Raw genomic sequence first — 23944 nt, forward strand, 5'->3', positions numbered from 1 at the left:
ATTTGTGACAACAGCCCTGAAAACCAACTACCTTCCACCTCCTCATTTCCCTGTCTCATCCTTTACCCTACGTCTCCTTGCAGATAGCAGATCACAGATCGCAGGTCACAGGTCCAGGTCAGGGCATCAAGGAACCTGGCAGCAGTCAGGACGCCTAAGTGGCTAATTACGTGCCTTCCACCAGATGTCCACAGCCCTCCCTAACCATATAGAGAGGAGTAGGCTGTGTTTCAGGGTTGGTCACGCACCAAGGGGTGGGAAGGAAAGCCTGACAGCTTGCTACTTCCTTCTCACAATAATGAAAGGAAACAGATTTTTGCCTAATGGCCGAGGCTTTGTAAAAATGAAATCTAAGCTAATCCAATAGATCCACTTAATTATTTAAGCCCAAGTCAATATTTCTCATTTGCTTCCTCTTGCAAACGCAGACATGATAATGAAGGAAATGCTATTTAAATCAATAGACAGAGAAAATGGGCCCAGGCAGAGGCCTGATATGACTTAATGAAAGTAAGAAAAGACTCAGCCATTTCCAGAAAATAATTCACAGTTACACTCACTGCCAAGACTCAAAGAAAAAAAATTTATTTACAATAGAGAATTTTATTTGAAACATGCATTTTTTAAAAAAAACAAACCAGCAAATGTGGATCAATTGTACACTCTTTAAGGCAAGAGTCCCTATGCAGGCTGCGTACGTTCATGTCACATCAGATGCCGTTCGCCAAAGGGCAAGGTCAAGGTCAGCAAACTGTCTTTTCATTAGCGAATCTGACAATCTCCCTGATACAGGAACTCTGAGGTCAACTTGCTATGAATTATACTAGAAAATGCAAACGGATAGCAAGGAATCCTGGTAGGTCTCGGCACTGCATACGGTCAAACCAACCTTGTTTGGAGAGGGACACAGTAGTGCATACAAAGAGAGAAGAAACCTGTCCCCGGAATCGGAAGGACAGCAGTGTGCCGACGGTCGTATTGCACGCAACGGCCAAGTCCAAGCACTTGGTTCGAAGTTAGCTTTTCCCCATTTTGGCAATCAGTTCGTCACAAATCTTGGTGAGCTCTTCTATCTCTTTATTCTGGAAATGAAAGACAAGAGAGGTATCCTGAAATAACATATATACAAGCAAAAAAAAAAAAAACAAAAAAAAAAAACGTACATAAACCCCAAAAAGAAAAAACAAAAGAAAGCCAGGTGTGGTGGCGCACACCTTTAATCCCAGCACTTGCCAAGCAGAGGCAAGTGGATCTCTGTGAGTTTGAGGCTAGCCTGATCTACTGGAACCTGGGCCATCAAGACCACAGTGAGACCCTGCCTCAACAACTGTTACTACTATTACTAGTCAATCAGAAGCAACACTGGTCTCCTTGTGGGGGACAGAATCTCCCCAATCTCTTGGTCTCCTGTAAGGTTACCTAAATTAAGGAAAACACTGGAAGTAAACAAAGTTTACATCCTAGCTATGGTTGGGTGAGTTTGGGCAAGTTGCACAGCCACTCTGAACTCTGGCTTCCTTATCTTTAAAATTAAGTGAGACTGAAATGAGGTAAGAAATATGAAGTCGTGTAAATGTAAAGACACACTGAGCAGACCACAGAGGAGGGTCACTTAGTATAGTTCTTGTCCCTGAGCATGAGGTCTGGGGTGAGGAAGAGCTGGCCTAAGCTAGTTCATGGCTTTCCTGACAAAAGCCCAGGACTTTAGAGAAATGCTAGAGTTATTTAGAAGATGCCCGGTAGGTGGCGTGGTGAATACAGGTGTCCTGGAGGAGTCAAGGCAAAGGTAGGCAACTTCTCTCTTGCAGAAGCTGCCCTTGGCCCATCCTTGAAGCCCGATCAAAGGCAGCTACCCACATGGGCACAGATAACTGGGCAGCAGTTCCTGTCCTGTAGGAAGGGATTCAGCTGGGAAACAGCAAGCAGATATGGCTCTATTTACTGTTGGTTGAGACGCCAGCAGCCCAGGGCTGCTTCTGTTCACACACAAGGGCCCAGCGGCCCTCCCCGAGGAAGGAAGACCTGCATCTCATGTACATTTTCGGCCAGTTTTTCTTTGAGATGCTGAGGAAGGCTAGCCTCCACCAGCCCTTTCCTAGAACCTTCTGCAACATGTTCCAGCTTAGTGCGTCTCTGGGTTAGAACTCCAGCACTCCATACCACAGTGCCCATTCAGGGGAGAAAACTGAGCTGTTGTTGGGGGGAAGCACTGTCTCTCAGCAGCCTGGCCACAGCCACCTCCTGCCCAAAAGTAAATCTTAGGCCCCAGGCCACACAGGTGCTGAAAGCCCTAACCACTACTCCCCCCGATGACCACGAATGCCTGCCTTCATCTTGTGAATACCACATGCACAAACACCAAGCTAAAGCCATCCCAGATACTGTGACCTCCCTCAGTTCTCAAGCTGACTCTTTAAAGGAAGCAAATGTTTGGCCATTTTTCTGTGAGGAAACTGAGGCTCATGGAGGTTAAGTGCTATCAAACAGGAACAGATGTGGCCAGCCTGGAACACAAATTCAAGTTGTGCTTGAAACTACCTAGCTTTGTCCTCACGTCTATTAAACTTGTGCAGCAGCTCAAAGCCGAAGCCCAGACCCACTGGAGACTCATACGTAGAGGATGAGTTGAAAACCAGCACCATCAACTATCGAGCAAATTGCCCCATCCTGGAGCCCAACATCTTCACACCGACCTGCCCAGGTGATTGTGTTTCTGGGTCTCTTTAAGACAAGCCTTGCTTGTTATATGTATCTTCTGTCCTTCAGGGGTGAACACCATGATTAATTACTTCCTCTGGAAGCTTAATTCAAAACGAAATTATATTCACACACACATTTTGATCTTTGCTATTCTCCAAGACCATGTGACCCAACTACTGCGTCTGTGTATTTCAATCTACCAGAAAAGGCAGCATCACCTTTGTTTGCAGTTCTGATCAGGCCAAGGGCCTTGGAAACATCCGCCCTGGCTCCTGCTTCAGGAACTAACACAGTGTTCCTCAAGGATTCTATACAGTGGAAACACTGACAACTTCCCAGACACACAGACTAACTGTGGTCTTTATTTTAATGGAACATCCCATTTCTATAAAAACATATAGACTCAACAGTAACCACACAATGATGCTTGGTGATTATCAATGACTGAACAAGTGCTTGGGTTGGTAGCTGTGTCTTGTCTCTGCAGTGACTGCTATGAACAATTAGCTGAGCCCATATGACACTGGTCTAGCCTTTTCTTTCTAAAACATTATTCTTGTGGTTGACTGGCCAGCTGTTACTCTTGTGTATCCTCAGAGGACAGGGCTAAATATGATTTTACAACTTCCTTCCTTCCTGTGGGGCTGGGGCTGGTATCACACTTGACATCAGGGAAATTCTCTCATCTAAAGTATTTTCAGGGCTAAAGGGGACAAGGAAGCATGGAGAGTGAGGCTCACCAGGGCCGTATGATTGGTGGGTATGAGAGCAGCTGACCTGCTTCATTGCCAGGCTTTCTCTGATAGCACCAGCAGGAGAGAGCCAGTACCTACCAGGGCAAAGGTTACTGAAACTCAATCTAGACATCCTGTCCCCTCTGGACCACATGGAACTGGAGTGTTTCTGGGATGGCAGATGTCTTTATTGGGACAACCGAGAAAATAGTGCACACAGTAGGCCCAGTACCACACCGGAAATCAGGAAACCTAGGCACAGGCAGAGTGGCCTCAGGGGGTTCACCCACTGGCTACACACCTGGAGGACATCTGAATGTACCTGGCCCTGACGCTGCGCATCCTCTGTCAGGGGACTAGTGGCTTCCTCACCCACTCCCCAGTAAGGATGATAGTTGAAAAGGTTCCAGGGCAATGTCTGGCAGGCCAGTAGTGCTTGACAAATACTTGACAAATGATGTTGTGGAGGAATGAGAAATGGAAAAACACCATATGGGCTGCCATTCCAGGACAGGCAGAAAGAAAAAAACTGGACCTAACATGGGTGTGGTCATGAGCCATGACTTATATGGAAACTGCTCTGGCTTTGCTTTGGAGTCCTGCTCCCCGCCTCCCAGTCCCCGCCTCCTCCACCTTCATTACCAGATGGACGGGCAAGAGCTAGAGAGTGGCCTCAGAGCTATGGGTACCCACCCCGCACCCTCTTACCTTCTGCTCCAGAGTTCTTTCTAGAGCGTCCACTCGCAGCTGCTCCTTCCGCAGGCTAGCCTGGTAGGCTGCTTGTTCCTGCTGGGCCTTGCCTCGGACCTGGGCAATCTCTGCATTGGCCCTGTTGGAACAAGGAGCAATGTAGGTGGCTTCATGGATACCTCCCTCCCCCCATGTCTGAAGAGTGACACAGGTCTGGATCCAGCCACACTAACTAGAGCCTGAGCACAAGAACCCTAAGAACGCCACTCCTGTCATAACGTGTAAGGGTGCCTCCCACATTACAACACAATCCTTCACTTCTCTCAGTGGGTGGCGGTTAAGTGAGATCTTAGGCCAAGTCATAAGGATTAGCTGCCCTCTGCAAGGCAATGTCAGAGCATCGTTGGAGTTCCTGGCCTACGTGAGTAGTGAGTTACCTGTCCAGTTTCTCTTCTGCGTGCACCTTCAGGGCCTGGTACCTCTGCTCCTCTTTCTTCACTCGGGACAAGTACTCCTGTGCACATTTCTTCAGCACCTCTTCATTCTGGTATAACAGGGCCAGAAGGAGAAATTCTGAGGGGGCGCACCAGAACGCTCCAAACAGCCCAATCTGACTCCTTAACGTCAACAGAGCTCCTCTTCACAATGGCTCAGAATGGGCTTCCTGGGTTCTCACCCCCATGCTTAACCCCCCAAAAAACTGCTGTTGTTTCTCCACCCTGCAGACACACCTTGCGGAAACCTTCCAAGACATCCTTCATCTTCTCATATCTCCTGAAGAGGTCAGCCAGAGACTTTTCCACGGAGTTCAGGTCAGCTAGGGCTTGCTCCTTCTCTAGGACCAGCTGCTGCACAGTTTGGTGGGAGACCGATTTCTCTCTCTGTTCGTCCTCTGGCAGGAGAGACAGAAGTCAGACAATGGGGCCCATTCAATCCAAACTAGGTCCGCTCAAGTGCAACGCGAGTGTTTCCTTGGAATGAACCCATGAGCCCTCCCTCCCAGAGGGTTCCAGCGGTACAGAACTCACAGACTTGGGGCCATGACATATCATGTGGGGTAAAGTCAGTCTTTAACCTGAGCGCTACAGACCCTTGCACATGTACAACTGGAGACCCCGTGAGTCTATTTTTCCTTCACTAAGCAGATCCACACTAGGTCAAAAGGAAAACATTACTACTGTATTTTCTGGAAGATGACACTGAAGGTGCTGTGGTGGGCCCTAGGGTTAACCCTTCCTAAATGGTACCAAGACAGAAATCACTGAGAGAAAGAGGTTTCTCTGTCCTTAAAACACTCCAAAGGCCTGGAAATCTGTTCATAGCAAAACTGAATTCTTGGCTATAGAAAGTACCACACTCTAGGCAAACCAAGATAGTATCTGCAAAGTTCATTTCTCAGCAAGGCAGTGCGGTTCTATTTGGTACTGGTACTAGCCTGAGCAACAGCTCTGCTCTCACCCATCTCTCTGACCCTCAGCCATCCCACAGTGACCTCAGATGTCTCTACACTATAGTTTCCAACCTGTGCACCGGCCTCTAGCCTGGGTACAGATGGAGTAGGCAAGGCACACATCACTTTCCTGGTGACAGCAGACTTTATGACATCCCCTAGCTCTCATCCCCAGCACCAATAACTCCCGCGGGAAAACAAGTGGCCCAGCAGACCTCTGTCACTCCCAGGTCACCTAGGAGGGTGCTGGTTTAGAGCTGGCTACAATGGGGGAAAATTACATCTGGAACTGCTAACAGTGACAGTAGTGACTGCTGCCAGCCTCAACTGCAAACAAGGCCATCTCACTCAGAGTCTGCCTGTAGAGACCTCCCTTGCATTGAGACTAAAACCTAGGTTGCACCCACACATATGTTCCATCCTGACAGTCCTACTACTGCAGATAGCTCCTCTCCCAGGGCTCCCCCATTCACTGTCTGACTCTCATCACTGCCTTCCCATGTCATGTGAGAAACACGCCTTGTGTGGCTGGAGCAGTTGTTCCGGTTCTCTTATATTCTAACTTTCCCTGACCCAGGCCTGGGACACAGGGCTTCCTGCTGCCTCCTATGATGGTGATTCTGTCAGGCTGGTCAGACTGAGAACTGTGGAGATTAGCACAGCATATGTTGGGCGCACATGTGAGTGCATCCGAAGGACACGTGATCACTAGGACTGTGACCTTGTGAGCGCACACGTAATGTGATGGTGTTACCAAGGGGTGGCAGAAGGTAGGAGGTGGGGCAAAGCTGGGGAGGCAGGTCACTGGGCCAAGTCTTTGGGGCTGGTCTTGCCCTGGCTTCTCCCTGGGTCTCTCTTCCCTGCTTCCCGTCTGTCAAAATTTGAACCGCACGCCCTTGCCTAAAAGTAACCCGGCCACTCTCCTCAGGGGCTGACAGTGGGTCTGTCTGGTTCACTGCTCTGGGCACACAAAACACCTCCATACGGGTGATGCTGCCAAGTGATCCAGGCAGTGCACTACCAAGAGTGCACAGTGGCCCACACAAAGTTTCCTTGTCCCCATCTTACAGAAGGTGAAAGAGGGTTTGAACAACAAAGTCATTTGTTCACCGATGAGCAGCACAGCCCAGACTCAGATCCAAAGGAAAAAACAATCATGACTAAATTCCATCAAGACTCCTGTAACAATGAAACTGGACAGCTCCCTCCTACAATGATGGACCTGGACTGTCCCCTCCTGCAATGGACCTGGACTGTCCCCTGCTGCAATGATGAACCTGGACTGTTCCCTCCTGTAACAATGGACCTGGACTGTCCCCTGCTGCAATGATGGACCTGGACTGTCCCCTGCTGCAATGGACCTGGACTGTCCCCCCCTGCAATGATGGACCTGGACTGTCCCCTCCTGCAATGATGGACCTGGACTGTCCCCCCCTGCAATGATGGACCTGGACTGTCCCCTCCTGCAATGATGGACCTGGACTGTCCCCCACTGCAATGATGGACCTGGACTGTCCCCTCCTGCAATGATGAACCTGGACTGTCCCCTCCTGTAACAATGGACCTGGACTGTCCCCCCCCCTGCAATGATGGACCTGGACTGTCCCCTCCTGCAATGATGGACCTGGACTGTCCCCTTACTGCAATGATGAACCTGGACTGTCCCCTCCTGCAATGGACCTGGACTGTCCACTCCTGTAACAATGGACCTGGAACAGTAGGAGGGTCAGATTTGGGTTATTTTCCCTCCCGTTTCTGACAGATCAGCATCTTGCTATGTCATAAGTTTGGCATAGTACTGCTGTGGGACATGGTGGGGTCACAGCCTGAATTTTAACTCCATGCCTGACAGAAACATGTTGAAAATCCCTGCTATTTTGTGGTTCCAAAGCCCTGTGTACAAATCAAGGTGGCTGTCAGATGTGAGCACGCATTAAAACCAACTGCAGGGCCATTCACACAGACACGTCCATCCTGCTTCTGGACTCAGCAGGTCAGAGTGGGGCTGGCAATCTGCACGAGTAACAGATTCAGATGTAGCTGGCCAGGGCCCTGCCTGAAAGATGGCCTAGGAGATGCCTAATCTCCCTCCACCCCACCTCTCTGAGCCCAGGGTTCTTAGTATTCTCAGCAGCAGCCAGAAGCCACCAAGGGCAGTGACTCTGGAATCTAACAGACTAGTCGAATTTCAACTCTGATACTTCTATCTGCTGTGTGACGTTGGGTGGGGTTTTCAAACTCACTGAGTCCCCTCCCCAGAACCAGGGGTGGCAGTGTTTCTAGGTCACAGCATTTGGGGAGATTAAAAAAAGGGGATGAATTCAAAGGTCTTGGCACCCAGGAACTATCTGGAATCAGCAATCTGTTATCAATAGCATCACTGTCCCTAGAAACTCTTCACGTCACCACTAATTCGGTGGGACCATGTGTCACAATGACCCGGAAGCACTGCCCTTTAAACACAGAAACTTTCTAAGAAATAAGTACTCTACTTTGTCACATCTACACTGCTAAAAGAGAGCATTTGCAGGTTTCACTAGTTTTTATTACTTGGATTTTAGTCATTTCCTTTATTCCCAGCATGCCATACAATGTACATTCTGAGTTGACTTCACCAGACAGGCTGAAGGAACCATTTATCAAACAGAGTCTATCCGATTTCCTGCATCTAAGATGTCGCCTAGCCTAGGCTTTCCTTTTGTCGCTTTTAAAAATAGAATTGCCCAGTTCCCAGGAGAGCCAGGCCACAGCAACGCAGCAGCACAAGTCTTCTGCATGACCAATGAAGCTAGGCTCTTAAAGTCAGGAAATCAGCACCAGTCCAAGGCACGCAGCACTCACAACCCTGATGCGTTTTCTGGCATTTGCAGACAAACCACTATTAAATCGGATGGGGAATGCAGCGAGTACACAAAAGCAAAAAGGACCAAGCCAGAAAACAAAACACAAAGGGTCGCAATGGGTAGGGATCAGATGGGGTGGGGGTGGGGAGCATTTACTTACCAGGCTTGCCTGTTTGTTTTGCAAGCAAAGGGCAAGAAGCAACAGAAAATGGAAGCAAAACAGATAATCAGGGCAGTTGTTAGGAAAGCAGAAACAAAAAATTGCAACAATCTGGAATGCAGAAAGCACAGAGGTTCCTTTTTGTCCTAAATTCCAAGGAGTTTTAATAAGGCACATTTTCTTCAGTGGAGCTGTGAGAAGGGGTGGATGAGGTGTGGAGCATCTGAAAGCTCTATGGGAGGAAGGGCTAGCATGACTCAGAAGAACCAGGGTCACGACATCCACTCCGGTCCTAAGCTGCCAAGCTCTCAGGCCCAGCTCTCCTTGCTGGGCGGGGGGAATGAAAATGGGATGGAAACATGGGATCCAGATGAGGCCCGTGTGTGTTTCTGTAAGCGAAGAGATTCACTTTTCCAGAAGGCAGGCAGGTTCACCCATCTTCCCAGTCATTTCACAGGCTGTCTGTGTGGACCCTGAAATATCTGGTGGCTTCACCCAGTGACCTTCCATAGCATCTGACATACAATTTTTCTCAGTTAGAAAAGCTTTGGAAAAGTGCACGAGGAAGAGACTGGCGAGTAAGGCTAGTGACTACATCCACAGTAGGGCTGTTATCCGAGTGATGATGCTCCCAGCTGAGGATGTTGCAGCAGTCTCATTGAGCCATTCTGGGGGTTTTCTTGAACAGGAAACTGTTCAGAGAGTCTAAATAGGAAATACACCGTGCCTCTAAGACCCACTCCTCTGCTTGTCCTAGACCAAAATGTCCTAACTTCTGTCAGCTGCAATTTATCTGAGAAGCAGGCATGGACATCTAGTAACCTCTCCATTGCCGTAATGGCCGACTATCCTGACAGGTCAACCAGGGAAGCCCCTCATGCTTGGAGGCCTCCAGGGGGACACCTGCTTCTCTCAAAGTCCCTAACTGTGTGCTACAAGCTGGCTGCGGCAGCATTCCCTCAGGAGCCAAAGCTCAAACCTTTCTCCCTCAACACCAAACCAGCATCTGCCCAAGTCATTTCAAGGACACTCACATCCCAAGACACCAGGAGCCCAAAGGTCTGGCAACCCTTTCCACGCTGAGAGATACATATGTTTCCTTTCTGGTGCCTTTGCCAGCACTTAACAATTTCTAGAGCTTTAAAGTTTTTATCTCTTCTCTATGCTCGTAAATTTTGTTCTGCTGTGAGGAATCCACCACGGCATTCACGTGGCTAAGTGTGTGTGTGTGTGTGTGTGTGTGTGCGTGCGTGGTGAAAGCCTTCATTAACTTAAGCCACAGTGAATGCTCCTGAGAGTGCAAGCCATTTAACCATTGACCTTCTTACTAGTTTTCAGAGGCTACTGTGCTGTTTATCTTGGGATAACCTACAGATGGGTGGAACTCAAACAGCCAAACATTTGCTAGGGGTTCTCCGAGGGGACCTGGTCACGTGCATCCAGCCAGAGTCCTTGGTTGACAGTGACTTGCATGTTTACCCCACAAATCCTTAAGTGGGTAAAATTATTTTTAAAAATTGATTACCATGAACCTAAGCAAATAAACAGATAGCTAGACATAAATCAATATGAAGACCAGTTCCCCAAGACTATTACCATAAAATCTGAACTTTGGAATGGCTCCAAGACTGCTTTTCATTATAGGCAGGGAGGATGGGAAGGAAGGAAGGAAGGAAGGAAGGAAGGAAGGAAGGAAGGAAGGAAGGAAGGAAGGAAGGCCATTGTGTGTCATTTGCAATCTGTCAGCTCTGGCTGTCAGGATGCAGGTGATGAAGGTGTTCTATCAGGGAGAGTTGGGATTGGCTAACAGGGTCTGCTAGCCACAAAGGAGGGTTATTGGGTAGGGAGTTGCCAGAGGGTCTATCCTGACCCTAAATCCATTGGCTAAAGTATATGAGTATTTAGTCATTTGACTCTAAACTAAACTAGGGTTTAGGGGTTTTAATTCTATGCTTTTCTGCAAGTAAAATCGAAAACCCTCACACATCCCAGTGGCCAAACTCAGACTTCTCCCAACATGGTGGATCACCCCAGCTTGGCAAACACTGAGGGCTATGGAGACACCAGATCGTGTGAGGAACATTCTTGTGAGTATCTTCAGGTTACAGCCACAAGTAGGGCTGCTCTGGTCCCTGCTCTTAGAAGAACTGGCTCTGAGTCTTGTCACCCAATCCCCATTCCAATTATACTCCCCCTGCCACACACACACACAGTTTGGGTTTGAGCACTCCAGTCACAACACCCACCGATCATCTGTGCGATGGTCTTCTCATATTCAGCCACAATTTTCCTGGAAGAAAGGCAAAGGCATGATGAACTACAGTAACAGGACCATCTCCACCCCACAGCCGGACAGTGTAAGGTTCGAACCCTTGTATTCATTAAAGGTTTGTTTTCCTGGCATACAACGCTCAATCCAGCGCACTGTTCAACCCCTGAAGCATCTCCACTATCCACTATGTGAAACAAAAGGCCTCATCTTCCAGCTAATGGCTGACACACCCAGGTCTCACCACCTCCACAGGCTTACCGCTTACCCCCTTCTAGCCAGTTCATGGATAGAGGGGCTCACCATGGACAGATAATTTCTTCCTTGATCTAGGCTTTCTCATTCCAAGTGTAGCCCAGGTTGGTTACTTCCTCCTTCTATTTCTGCCTCACAGAACCTGTTTCTCAAGGTCTAATTCAAAAGCTCTCTTCTCTAGGAAGCCTTTCTTAATTTCTCTTGGAGTTCCCTAACATTCTCTCTGTATCATCTCCTCTGATGGAGCGTATGCTCCTCAGAGTATACAAGATGCTACTTCTTACTCCCTTGTGTTTTTAAACTAAAAAAACTATTTATTATTTTTTGAGGGGTGGCCTTGGAACTCATTATACAGACCAGGTTGAGCTCACAGAGATCCACCTGCCTCTGCCTCCCAAGTGCTGGGATTAAAGGTGTGCACCACCACCGCCTGGCACATTTCCCAGGAGAAAACAGCGAGGTGTCAAGCAGCCCTCTACAAGAGCAGTCGTCTGAGGATTCAGGGCTCTCCTGTTCAATGTAGTCACCAGGAAAGAGGCAGTGGGAAGCAGTGAGCAGTACTGAGGAGCGTGGGAAGCAGAGCTAGAATGAGGTTTCAGGAAGATGTGGTGGTGGCCTGGAAAACAGGCTAAGGTCATCTAGGTTAGTGGTTCTCAAGCTGTGGGTCACAACACGTTTGGGGATAATATATCAGATATTTACATTACAATCCATAACGGTAGCAAAGTTACAGTTATGAAGTAACAATAAAATAACTTTCTGGTTGGGGGTCACCACAACATGAGGACTGTATTAAAGGGTTGCAGCATTAGGAAGGTTGAGAACCACTGTTCTAGGTGTTTTGCTTGCTGCTGGAAACGTACACAGGAATACAAGTTGACTGGAGTTGGGGGAGACAGTTTCCCTGCCTACACATTTATCTGATTGGACTCTTTATCTCATGCATAGTGTTATTCTAAAAATACTTGTAGAAGCTGAAGAGACAGCTTAGCAGTTAGGAGCTTATTTTGTTCCAGAAGACCCAAGTTCAGTTTCTAGAATCCATGTTGGGTGGCTCTCAACCATGCTCCAATTTTGGGGGGAATTTGATGCCTCTGGCTTCCGAGGGCATCTGCATTCATACACACATACACCACACAGAGACACACATAATTAAGAATAATGAGCTGGGCATTGGTGGTGCACACCTTTAATCCTACTACTGTGGGAAGTAGAGGTAGGTGGATCTCTGGGAGTTCAAGGCCAGCCTGGTCTACAGAGTGAGTTCCAGGACAGCCAGGACTGTTACACAAAGAAACCATGTCTCAAAAAATTAAATTAAATTAAAAAAGAAAAAGAAAATCTCCTAAAAATATGAGCCTTGAATAACAATGAAGGATAAACATCTTCTACAGATGGGGGCATCTACAGATGTAGCTGGGGGTGGGGGCATCTCGGCATGAACTGCCATGAAGCCACAGACAGTGCCCTCCAGGCAGCACGGAGGCTGAGCTCCACTGACCTCATCTCCATCACTTCCCGCCTGCTTTCTTCATATTTGTCCCTCCACTCGGAGACTTCTCTCTCCTTGGAGATAACCTAGGGCCAGGGAGAGGACAAAGGCAGACCCCAAATGAGTACATTCAGTTCTGAACAAACCCAGGACACACCATATACACATGGAATGAAAACTTCTCACACAAAACCAGGATTCTATCCAGGAATTCTCCAAGCAGGAGAAATAAAGACTTGGGGAGCAACCATGACAAGGTATCCTCTATAGCATGTCAGTCATACCTGTTGGCATGGTAACTAGGCAATGCAGAACCCAGGGTATGCCACCCAGCTAGCTTGCAGTGTTTAGAGGGCGGTCTGTCTCTGAAGAGCCGCTTCATGGGTAAGTATGGTTATTGACAACTGGCAGTCTCTGGCTCTATCCTGGTGTCAAGAATATGGCCTTTGACACGACAGGTCTCATACCTCTGCTCTGGCAATTTGGAGTGCAGAGTCGAGGTCTGGCTGCTGGAACAGAAGGCTGGGGGGTTTCTCCACCTCGGCGGGCCCGATACGGGAGTACAAGGCAGTTTTGGAGATGGAGACATCTGGTGGGTGAGCAGCTTCCCTCTGTGGGTGTTTTTCATTAAAGAGAAGAAGAAACAGAGAACAGTCACCACTAAAGGCATGACAGACAGGGCTGCACTCATGGCCTTGAGAACAGCATTCACCCGCTCAGCTGTGTGGTTTTGAAACGAAGGACATCGAAAGGATGAGAAAATGCAAAGACTCATGGATGGAGGCAATGCCAGGTCCAGGGGATGGAAAGCCTTCATGTTGCACATGTGCAGGCACACAAAGGAGCTAATGAGATGGCAGCCTCTGTAACTAGGAACCCTGGGGACCTAGTCTGCCTGTGACCCGCTTGCCACCGCCACTTATCAGATGCTGAGCCCACTAGGCACAGTATGTAAAGACCAGTCATTATTCTGTTGGCTCCACTTCCAAAATAAAGTCTTTCTGGGGACTGATTTGAATGCTGGTCTACAGTGCCTAGTTTTGAATATTTTGTGACCTGACCACATTTAAGTTTGGTGACGCTCACCAATGTAGCTTAGTTTAAAATGATGGGATCTGTACAAAATTTAAAGCCTACTAGTGTCAACCTTGCCATTTCTGGCTGGGTTTGAGAGACGTTGCCATTAGGTCTGCTATATAACAGCAAAGATGAAAGCTGGGGGTCAAGGACAGTATTTGCCTAGGTTTCCTGATGAACCCTGCAACAGCAAGCAATGTGACGCCCTACCCCACCCATTTGCAGCTTTCTTGGGTTCCGTGGGGGCCAGTCACCAGCCACAGTGACGTGAGCAGGGGTACATGGCTATTCTTCCTTTACATAGGACATCCAGTAACTTGCAACACAGCTGAAACACGGTGTTAGGAACATTGTCAACCAGCATGGCCAGGTCTGTCAGCCCTATTTCACGGCAACAAAAACATCCAATCACCCACTCTCAGTCCTATGCATTCACCTCCTGGAGATGTCATGGCTGCCAAGGAAGCTTCCACCCTAGTTAGAGTACAGGCCAGTGCTGCAGTGTGAGGTGACAGTGGCCTGATGGGCAATGGGACTGCTCTACCCTTGGAGAATTAAGAGAGCAAGCTGAGCACCTCGGTTTTAGAGAAAGGGGAGAGGAGACAGGAGCTGGAGGATTGAGACCTGCACAGAGAAGACGAAAGCTTCAGTGGGCATGGGAAGGGGTGGAGCTGAAGGCCCAGGAGCAGAATGGTAATAAACACAAGAATTGCCAGCCCTACCTCTCCTCACTATGGAACCAGGGCTAAGGGCCTACAGAACAGAGGTAGAAAATGCAGGTAGATGAGCAATGGATAGGACTGGAGGTGACAATTTAGGACCATTAGTGTTCACATGCAATGGGCACACAATCGTTTAGTTGTCCTGGAAGAAAACTGCTGGGACCTGCTCATTGTCCCTGCCTGCCTGAGACCTTGCGCTAACCCTCACGTGACTCACTGACCCACCCTACCCTCAAGACTTACCCTCAAATGACACTTGTGGATCACCTGAATCTCACTGTTCATGCCTGCCCTGAAATGCCTGGGCTCACTTTCCAGAGACTCACATGATCAGTTGTCAGAACCAGGAGCACACAGACCTGGCCAACCAGAACAGAGACTCCATTCACATGTGAGGTGGGATACCACAAATGTCTTTCTCAGTTCTGGGGAAGTCCGTTTTTAGGATATGTACCTAGAGCACAAGCTAGCAGCCCCTGGCAGCAGGCAGCCGGATCCCCCAGGAGAAAAAGCGCCCTAGGCGGCAGGGCAGAGGCTCTGCATGAAGGGCTTACCTCTGCTCTTGGTAACGGTTAGTACAAGGCTACTCTCTGAAGGAAACATCCCAGTAGTAACTAGAAAATCACAACTGGAAATCACCACTCAATAGTTGTAGTTAGAAAAGCTCACAAACCCAAAATTATGAGGAGGACTTAAAGACGAAAAACAACAAACCCAATTCTTTTCTCTTTTAAATGTGCTCTTTAAAAAATTTGGGGGAGGGAGGCTGAAGAGATGGCTCAGTGGTTAAGAGCACAACTGGTCTTCCGAGGACTCAGGTTCAATTCTCAGCACCTGTATGTTGGCTCACTTCTGGCTTCTGTGGGCACTAGGTACATACATGGCACAGATACATGCGTGCAGGTAAAACACCCACACACATAAAGTAAATTTTTAAAAATTTGAGAAAAAGATAAATAAAATTTCAAACTAAACAGGATGTTGGAGCTGCTAAACTCAGCCTGGAACTTCTGAAGACAGATGTGGTACATGAGAGGCTGGGCCTAAAGGCTTTTTCAAATGAGATTCAATCTCATTTGGAAAGTACAAGAGAAAAATAATTTAATAATGAAAATGAATTTCATATCACACAGGGCATGAGCTAAATAAGACCAGGCAACACATTAGAGGTGGTCACTCTGCCTTTGTAAAACAAGGAAGGGATGAAAAAAAATAAACACCGATTTCTAAGTGGACACAAAGGAGTCAGACCCTAGGTGTCACCTTTCATCCACAAGCTCTGAGCATTTTCAGTCAGGGACAAGCAGTTCCAGGACCACCTTGACTCCCTGCCTCTTCCAGTTATCTGTGGGATAATGAATTTTAGGACTCACACCTTGGTTCTTCCTTTCAGCCTTCAAGTGAAATTAGAAATTTGTCTCTCACTAATATTTTAAGATCAGTTATTTTTATACCCAGCTTCATTTCTCTCACTCTTAGACCTGCTGCTCCACACAGGCCAAAAAGCCACCAGAATCCATTTTATTACAATGTGAAATGGTCACAATTCCAAAGGCACAGATCTTCACCGCCACATTCAACCCTCTACGCTGTCTTAAGTCCTGGAAACCGTGAAGTTCCTCAGGCCAACATCTCCCTTTCAGATTCCTGGGCCATGCGCCTCCTACTGGCCTTGAAGGTCGGGGTCCTGTCATGCACTCAGACCCACAGTTCTCCTGTGACCATTCCTTATTGATAGCTCTTAGGGGATGGGAGCAAGGTATCATGATCATGGCAGATCACTGTCCCCACCACAGCAGTCGGAGGCAAACTCAGTTGGGGCAAGCTCAGATCTGAGGCTTTGGAAGCCGTGAGAAATGGCCACACAGGTGAGGTCAGTGAACAAGAAAACCAAGCTAAGCCTCGAGGTCTCAGGAGGTATCTGGGCCATGTGGCACCAGCCGGGCAGGAGAAGAACCTTGGCCAGATGCTACACATCCAAAGCTGATAAGAGACAGGTCCCAAGCCCAGGAGTTGCAGGCCCAGTTGAGACACTTAGCCCCACACTTCAGTCCAGTTCAATGGAAGGCATCATCACTAGACATCACCTAGCTATGTCTGCCCACCAAGTCAAGACTCAGCCCCCAAAGCTAAAATATAGGCTACAACCACAGATTCCAAAGCTGGGGAGCAAACTGAAGCCTACAAACTAGTCCTCTGTCACCATTCTTCAGACTGTTCTGTGGCTTCAAGGGATGCGCCTCATCTTTGGACTAAGCATCGAATAGTGGAGGGAAGGAGTGACTATTGTGAGGGGAAGAAGCATATGAATGACACTGGGCTCCTTGTCAACAACACACTGTCCCTGACACCATGCTGCACTACTGGACAGCAATAAACACAGCCGCAACCCCATTCTTGCTCCAGCTCACATCAACCCTAGGCACCTACTCGTCTAAGCCAGGTCTCTTGAGGTAATCACACAAAAGACTGCCCTCTGTGTGGGACCTGCTCCCAGCCTAAAGCTTGCTATTTGTATGATCACACTCCTAAGTTGCCTGAACACATCTTTCTGTCTTCCCTCTTCATCTTGGGGCCCCCTTATCAATAAAGGTCAATAGGTCTAGAGATCACAAAGAGTTTGTCATGCATGTAAAACCTGCCAACACACCCTGCTACCCTACCCACACCTCGGAAGGTCAGAGATAGGCCTGCTGAACATAGAACTCTGGGCTGCTGCATTGTGTATCAAGAGGGCTTCCTCAGACTCACCCCCTGGAGGACTAATGGAACTCGGCTCCAGCAGAAGCAAGTGGGAGAAACAGAATGAGAAAACCACAGGAGGAGTGGGAGAGGAGTTACTCTATGAAAAAAAATGGTTTTTCAAGTATAAAGCAGGAGGGAATGTGCGAATATGACTTTAGGAAGGGGAAAGGAGCAATCCAGAAGGAGTTGGGAGGGTGAACATGATCAAAATACATTGTATGTACATACGATATTCTCTAAGAATATTTCTGAAATAATAAAAAAATAAAAAGAAAGAAAGCCACAGCGTGACACCAGAGCCCCAGCTCCTAGGGACATTACCCGTTTCTAACTGATTCTGAGCAGGACACAGAGCTTCTGGGTATAGTCCTGTGGAGGCTGACCCAGCACCGTCCACTTCAAGGATGCTCTGAATTTTCATTCCCTCGAAATTATATCCTTCCTCCTAACTGATTCCATTTTTTTTGTGTGATTCATTTTTTTGTTGTTGTTGTTTTGTTTTTGTTTTTCGAGACAGGGTTTTTCTGTGTAGCCCTAACTGTCCTGGAACTTGCTCTGTAGACCAGGCTGGCCTCAAACTCTGAGTGATTGGTTGATGGTTTAAAGTGATGTTGCCAGGAAAATGGGACTACATCACCCTTGTCCGAGACTCCAGGGCAGAAAGGGCACCCTGGACCCACAGTCACTGTATTCTATCTGCACACCCACCGTTTCCGAGGCAGAGAGGGGCCACCAAGTACAGATACAGAAGAGAAGGCCACAAGGGGCATCCTTGGAATGAGGTCAGCAGACCCCCCAGGGGCTGGCTGGTTACAGCCAGAGCACCTATTTTCCATGCACCATGATCAGCAGGTGTTTTCAAAACATGACACAAGTTATTACAGGAAATGTCCCCACCCCCACCCCAAGATGGCTCCAGTGCTTCCTCAACAGAGCATTCCTCAGCCCACACTTCCGAGGAGTGGCCTGTACTCGGTGTGGCGTTGCCGTCTAAAGAGAAACCAGAACACACATTCTGAGGCTGCCAGAGACAGGATACCAACTCTATTTTTTGAAAGCCATCTCTGGCATCTTCGTAGGAGAAGACAGGGTACTCGCCTCTAGGAGGCTTTGTACTCAGCTTGAGCTACTTACCAGGATATGTCCAACTCTACTTCAGTATCATCCAGGACAGGGATATGCCGCATGCACAGTGGTCAAACTTTATGTATTTATTTTTATTTTGTGTGCACTGGTGTTCTGCCTGCAGGTATGCCTGTGTGAGGGTGTCAGATGTTGGAGCTACACACAGTTGTGAGCTGCCATGTGGGTGCTAAGAATTGAACCTGGGTCCTCTGGAAGAACAGCCACTGCTCCCAACTGCTGAGCCATCTCTAAACTTTAGGCAACTCACTCTATCTTAAAGTTATTCTGCAAAGAGTCAAGAAACAAATCTGGCAGGGGTGGGTTGTGGGGGTGTGTGGGAAGTGGGGTCCTTGGTTCTTGGTGCTTTCTGAAAATCTCCCTTTCATGGCAATTCAGCCTGTTTATATTTTGGCAACAAGAACAAAGACTCCTTTGATTTTTGTTTCTTATCCCTGACCTGTGCCCCCTGTTCCCAGTCTGGACATCCACACTACGACCATCTCCTGTCTCCAGGAGGGGACCCGATTTGGGCTCTAGCTAGGGAGAGCCACGTGTGGGCTCTTGGGATCTCTGTTCCGATTCCACAGCTGGGAGGTCCTCTGGATATGTGGCCCTGATTCTCAATCTGTAAAGTGAGACTTAGCTCTGCTTTCCCAGGAGAGGTGCCATGAACACACATATGATAAACAAAAGCACGGTGCTAACTTGGCTAACTGCACACCGGGACATGTTAGGTGTGCAAGCGCAAGGCTACTGCCCACAAGCATGGTCTTCTCCATCACAGGTAAACAAGCCTCATCTCAGAGACTGAGATGCCGAGGCTCAGCAAGGCTCACTACCTCATTCAAGGTTCACACACAACAAAGTGGGGTTCAGCCCTGGTCCGACCCTCCAAGTTCACTGGGCTGGCCAAACTCAGGGTGGGGCAGAGAGTGGGACTGAAGGCACAGCTCACTGGCAGCTTGAGGGTGAGACGCCACCTACGGGTCACCACCAAATGTTAAGACGTATTACCCTAAGCCTAGAAGCCAAGCAGGAAGACTCTAAATGACTCATCAATGTTGTACTCCATGCAAAAAAATAAAGGCTGGCACACTCCGGTTTGTGAGTCAAATGGTCTGCTACCCCTTCTATGGAGAAAAAATAAAACGCAACTTCCTGGAATAGGCCACTTCTCTGCACACTTCCGGTCTGTGCTGGCCACAGAATGACAGAGGAGAGCAGCTGTGACAGCAATGGTATGCCCTGCAGCCTGAGATGTCTTAATGGCTCTTGATCCTCATCTAGGTCATCATCCGATGTCTTGGAACAAGTCTTGTTTTCACTTCCTACTTATTACTGACTCTCCATAAAGTTAGATAGAAACGTCTAGAAAACAGAAAAGTTACAAATTGTCCCACAGAGAGACAAAGGGTACCTATAGGGAAAGAAGGTAACCCCAAGATTCTCTTTTGATTCTGGTGAACCAGTACAAACCAGCTTTACCATATAAAGGTCGACCACCTCACTCGAAGCCTCTTTTATTCTCTGTGATATGTGCTGGCTTTTCCCACTCTTCTCTGTCTGGCTGCTCTATCTCAGCCCCCCCCCCCGCCCCCAATGCTCAGTGTGTGTTTGTGCATGAGTTACACTTTTAACGTCAGAGAAATCACACTTCATGGAACACTCGCAATGCCCGCCTGGCCAGTGGTTAGCAAAGCAGTCCTGGGACCCCATGGCACACACAGCATTCCCAGAAGGCAGTGCACCGCAGCAGCAAACAGGTACCTTGGTGTCCTGGCGGCTGCGGGAAGCCAGGGCGATCTGCCTGGCCAGCTTCAGGGCTTCTATCCGCATGATGGCAAACTCTAACTCCTCCTGCCCGAGGGGTAGGATGAGCAAACCGTAGGGAAATACATCAAGACAGACAGAAGGTTTTCCACATCCAGGAATGAATGTGCCACATAAATGCATGACAGGTGCGCATGGGAAAACACACGCTCATCTTTCTCTCACAACCAACACCTCAGCAGATCATGAAACAGGGGTTTAATTTCCTTTTTGAAAAAAATCACCCCTTTGAAGGTCTGTCAAGAAACATCACGCAGTCAAATGTGAACTGACTTTCAAACCAGGACAGCAATTTTTACTCTATGGCATTTCTTGATATCTTTCCTTTTGTTTTTTAAAAGCTGACCAATGCTTGCTGTCAATGACCACGCATCTCTCAGATGCCTGTTAAGAATCTCTCTAGGTCAACCTCACTTCCTAGTCCAGGGGGATAGTAAATTAAGCCATAAAATTTCCACTCCAGAGATTACTGTTTTGGTTCCAGACCAAGTCCAGGTGTTATCACAATGGGAATATGGGATCATATTATGTATTTAAACAGCTTGGCTTGACCTGATACTTTTGATTTAGTGAATAAATCATAGACACTGCCTGTGGGGCTATCAATACATCAGAAAAATGACTATTGGGACCAATTTCCCAATAGAAAGAGAAACAGTCCATTCAGTACATAATCACACTTTGTATAATTCTGGCATCCTGGCTATAGCACATATATATCAGCATCTGAGAGGAAAAAGACTTCATCTGGAACATTCCCAGTATTGCCTCATTAAGTACTGCCTCAGCTCAATTTGGCTCAGGGGTTCATTTTCTACTGAGGTTTTGACAAACTCCCAAAAGGTCACATAGGGGCTACAAACCTGAAGTTTCTGAGCAAATACTGGGGGGTTCTTTTCTGCTAAGTCAGGCTCCAGATAGTCAAGTGCACCACACAGAGAGGCAGGATGGGCCAGCCTGCTGAGGAGGGCATCTGCAGAGGCAAAGGCACCCTCCGGAGCTGTCTGAAGGCCGGCAGAGAGGAAAACGGAAAATAGAGGAGAGTAGAAAGATATTGATTTCAAGAAGGACCACACATCTATACACTGTACCCTGCTGCATTAAGGCTAAAGAGAACACCAACTAGTGGCCAATACTCACACTGCCATTTGGACTGAGACTGTCAAGCCCAGACCCTTCTCCCAAATGCAGGGCCTCAGGAGCCCTTCCCTGGTCCAAGTCACTCTCGTTTCCTAGCCAGAGCAGTGGAAGCCACATAACCACTGCTTTTTTATTTGAAAATCTCCATGGGTGGGAGGCAAGTTAGTTGATGGGTTTTCAAATTCCAACATAGTTCATCAAAGGAACAGCACCAAGGATAAATATCAAGGAAAGTGAGATTTAAATAAGGGCCATTTTCAATAGTGAAAAGATGATTTCAAACAAAAAGGTAATTCCTTATAGATTAGAAAGACTTCCAAATCAGAAGGCAGCTTTGCAGGAGATGAGCCATGGCCAAGTCTGTCACAGTATTTCTATGCAACATCGACTCACATCCAGACCCTCTTATTGTTCACTAACTGTTTCCAGTTTTCAACCCAGCATCCACCTGCCATATGCATAGCAGCAGGTGCTCTGCAAATGTCTGTAGCACGAGACAGATCAAATCGTCTAATATACAACAAAAGCAACACACCGAATCAAACAGTTTCAAATCTGTATAGAGATTGCTAAGAGGGAGGCGACAGAAAAAAATATAATTGACCCAAGTTGGTTTGTTTAAGACATATGGAAGACCCTTTTGTGGATATTCCACACTCAAGGGAGACCACACGTAACATGCAGAGAGTGGGGACAGTGAGGTTCGTCTCAGGGCTACGGGTCCTGCAAGGTTTCAGGAGGGTCTGGCAGAGGCTAAGTTAAAGTCCTGGATCACAAGCAAGAGAAATCGCCTATCACTGAGACCCAGGAGAAACACAGCTGATCCCTCAAAGGAGGATATTCCTTCTGCTATCCTTCTTTGTTTTGTTATGCAGGCTAGCGAGGCAGGGCTGGCTGATCATGGCTCTAGCTTGTCCATCAGTCCAGCTCTAAAAATGGAGAAACAAGCCTGAACAAATAAAGCATTTGACTGAGAACTACATAGCTACCGTGGGAGAAATGAAGGCCTTTCCCTGTGAGATGTGGGGTCTTCTATGCTGACTGCTGTGGTCTAGGGGCCAGAGTGGGACTCTACTGCCAGGTGAGGAAAGACTGCATTAGAGGGCCCAGCCACAGAGACCCTCAGGTAACACTTACAATTTCAATTGCCTCTGTGGGGGTGCCCAAGGCCATGGCTTCCAGTTCCTTCTGGGATGACTTCTCTGGTACCTGCAAGAGAGGCTCCTGGTTGGAGCCCAGCCCACGTGTGGCAGGATGCTGGAGTTTTGTTGTAGCGTTCACAAGGGCTTCAGTCTCCTCAAAACTCGACCTGAGGAAAAAAGTCAATCGTTAGGGTCTTTTCTTTGGAGACTCACCAAAGTCTATTAGGAAGCTCTCACTAAAGAGACAACATCCCACAAGAACCGAGACGTCCAGGTCTGTGTCCAATGGGAGACAAAGGCTAGGTCTTCAGTGGCCACCCACCTACAGGCAGGCTACAGTCCAGCCATGTTTAAGGGCCAACTGACAAGGGAAGGACAGAACACAGGGGCCTTTGGCAAGGGGACTGCGCTCTGGAGTTTAGGGAGCAGTCACTTGCTTGCCTGTATATTCTGAGGGAAGAGATGGGTATAACACCCACGCTTTTTTTTAGAAAATGGAGGTAGGCGCCTTTGAGAAGGTGAACTGAGACACTGTATGAATGTATAGCTCTCCATACAGTGCCTGTCATATGGGATCACCCCTGGAGAGATGATGTCACTGTACTAACACCTACCATCTGGACAGAGTTTGGTCTGCCGGGGCTACAGTAAATCTGAGAGACAAAAGCAAGAGCTCCAATCCTGTTCAGCATAGAGCAGGTATCCAGTTATGGATGGGGTGACCTAAATAACAGAGCAATGCCTCACACTTCCCCAGCCAAAGGCTACACCATTCAGAACATGGACACTGGCACGTGAAAATATTCACATCCACATTAACAAGAAATGTCTGTCATGAACTTTATATGTGTTAGGCACTCTGATACTGGCTTTCCATACATTATCTCCTAGAAGCCAGGTTCCCCATGTCTGCCACTTGACTACTCTGGGGACTGATAGTCTTCTTTAATCTCCCTAAGTCCCTGGAGGTCTCTTTATTCCTCTCACTTTACACATAGGGAAGTTAAGGCATAGGACACCTAAGTAACTTGCACCAGATACAGAGCTGGGACTTAAGCTTTCAGTGTCGTGACACACTGCCCCTGTTGGTCAGATGACAAAACAGTTAAGTGTGAACTGGCGCTCTCTCTCTCTCTCTCTCTCTCTCTCTCTCTCTCTCTCTCTCTCTCTCTCTCTCTCTCACTGTGTGTCTGTCTGTCTGTCTGTCTGTCTGTCAGAGGGTACTGCCAGTCAGCTGTTTCATCTTCACTCAAAGGGCCCTTGGAAACAGAAGTGATGCATCTGTGTCCTTGTGGACAGACTGAGTTATGCACTACCTGCAGACATGCAATGGAATGAAGTCAGAATAATAGTGGGGAGGTAGACAAGGACTTGGGGGCCCCTGGCCTAAGCCATAACTCTCTCATCATAGAAGTCATACCCCGAACATGGAGTTGGGGAATCCGACATCCGGACTGGAGGAGACTTGCCAGGGCTCTCCTGAGAGGTGTCAAACATAAGGTACAAGGCCTGCTTCTTCGGAGTGTCATCATCCTGCTGCAGGAATCAAAGTCACACACACACACGTTAG

At 48.0% G+C, this 23944-nt stretch overlaps 1 protein-coding gene across 10 annotated transcripts in view; it reads right to left on the reverse strand.

The window, feature by feature from the left end:
* Positions 1–560: 560 nt before the first annotated feature.
* Tacc2 (transforming acidic coiled-coil containing protein 2) overlaps positions 561–23944 on the reverse strand; it is a 96471-nt gene continuing 73087 nt past the window's right edge. For 4 of the 10 annotated variants that reach the window (XM_040752979.1, XM_021228453.2, XM_040752972.1 and 1 more), the window contains exons 7-15: positions 23795–23910; positions 22370–22541; positions 13061–13204; positions 12603–12679; positions 10824–10867; positions 4856–5016; positions 4562–4668; positions 4143–4263; positions 561–1082 (exon numbers count right to left, since the gene is read on the reverse strand). In XM_040752979.1, the coding sequence (XP_040608913.1) occupies positions 1017–1082; positions 4143–4263; positions 4562–4668; positions 4856–5016; positions 10824–10867; positions 12603–12679; positions 13061–13204; positions 22370–22541; positions 23795–23910 (1008 nt within the window). In that variant the 3' untranslated portion in view covers positions 561–1016. Of the gene's footprint in view, positions 1083–4142; positions 4264–4561; positions 4669–4855; positions 5017–8577; positions 8587–10823; positions 10868–12602; positions 12680–13060; positions 13205–20029; positions 20120–20955; positions 21097–22369; positions 22542–23794; positions 23911–23944 lie in introns of all 10 variants that reach the window. The other 6 variants (XM_021228427.2, XM_040752955.1, XM_021228455.2 and 3 more) reach the window with 3 other exon arrangements.

This window comes from Mesocricetus auratus, unplaced genomic scaffold, assembly GCF_017639785.1.
Source record: "Mesocricetus auratus isolate SY011 unplaced genomic scaffold, BCM_Maur_2.0 Super-Scaffold_4256, whole genome shotgun sequence".
NCBI classification, from domain to species: Eukaryota; Metazoa; Chordata; class Mammalia; order Rodentia; family Cricetidae; genus Mesocricetus; species Mesocricetus auratus.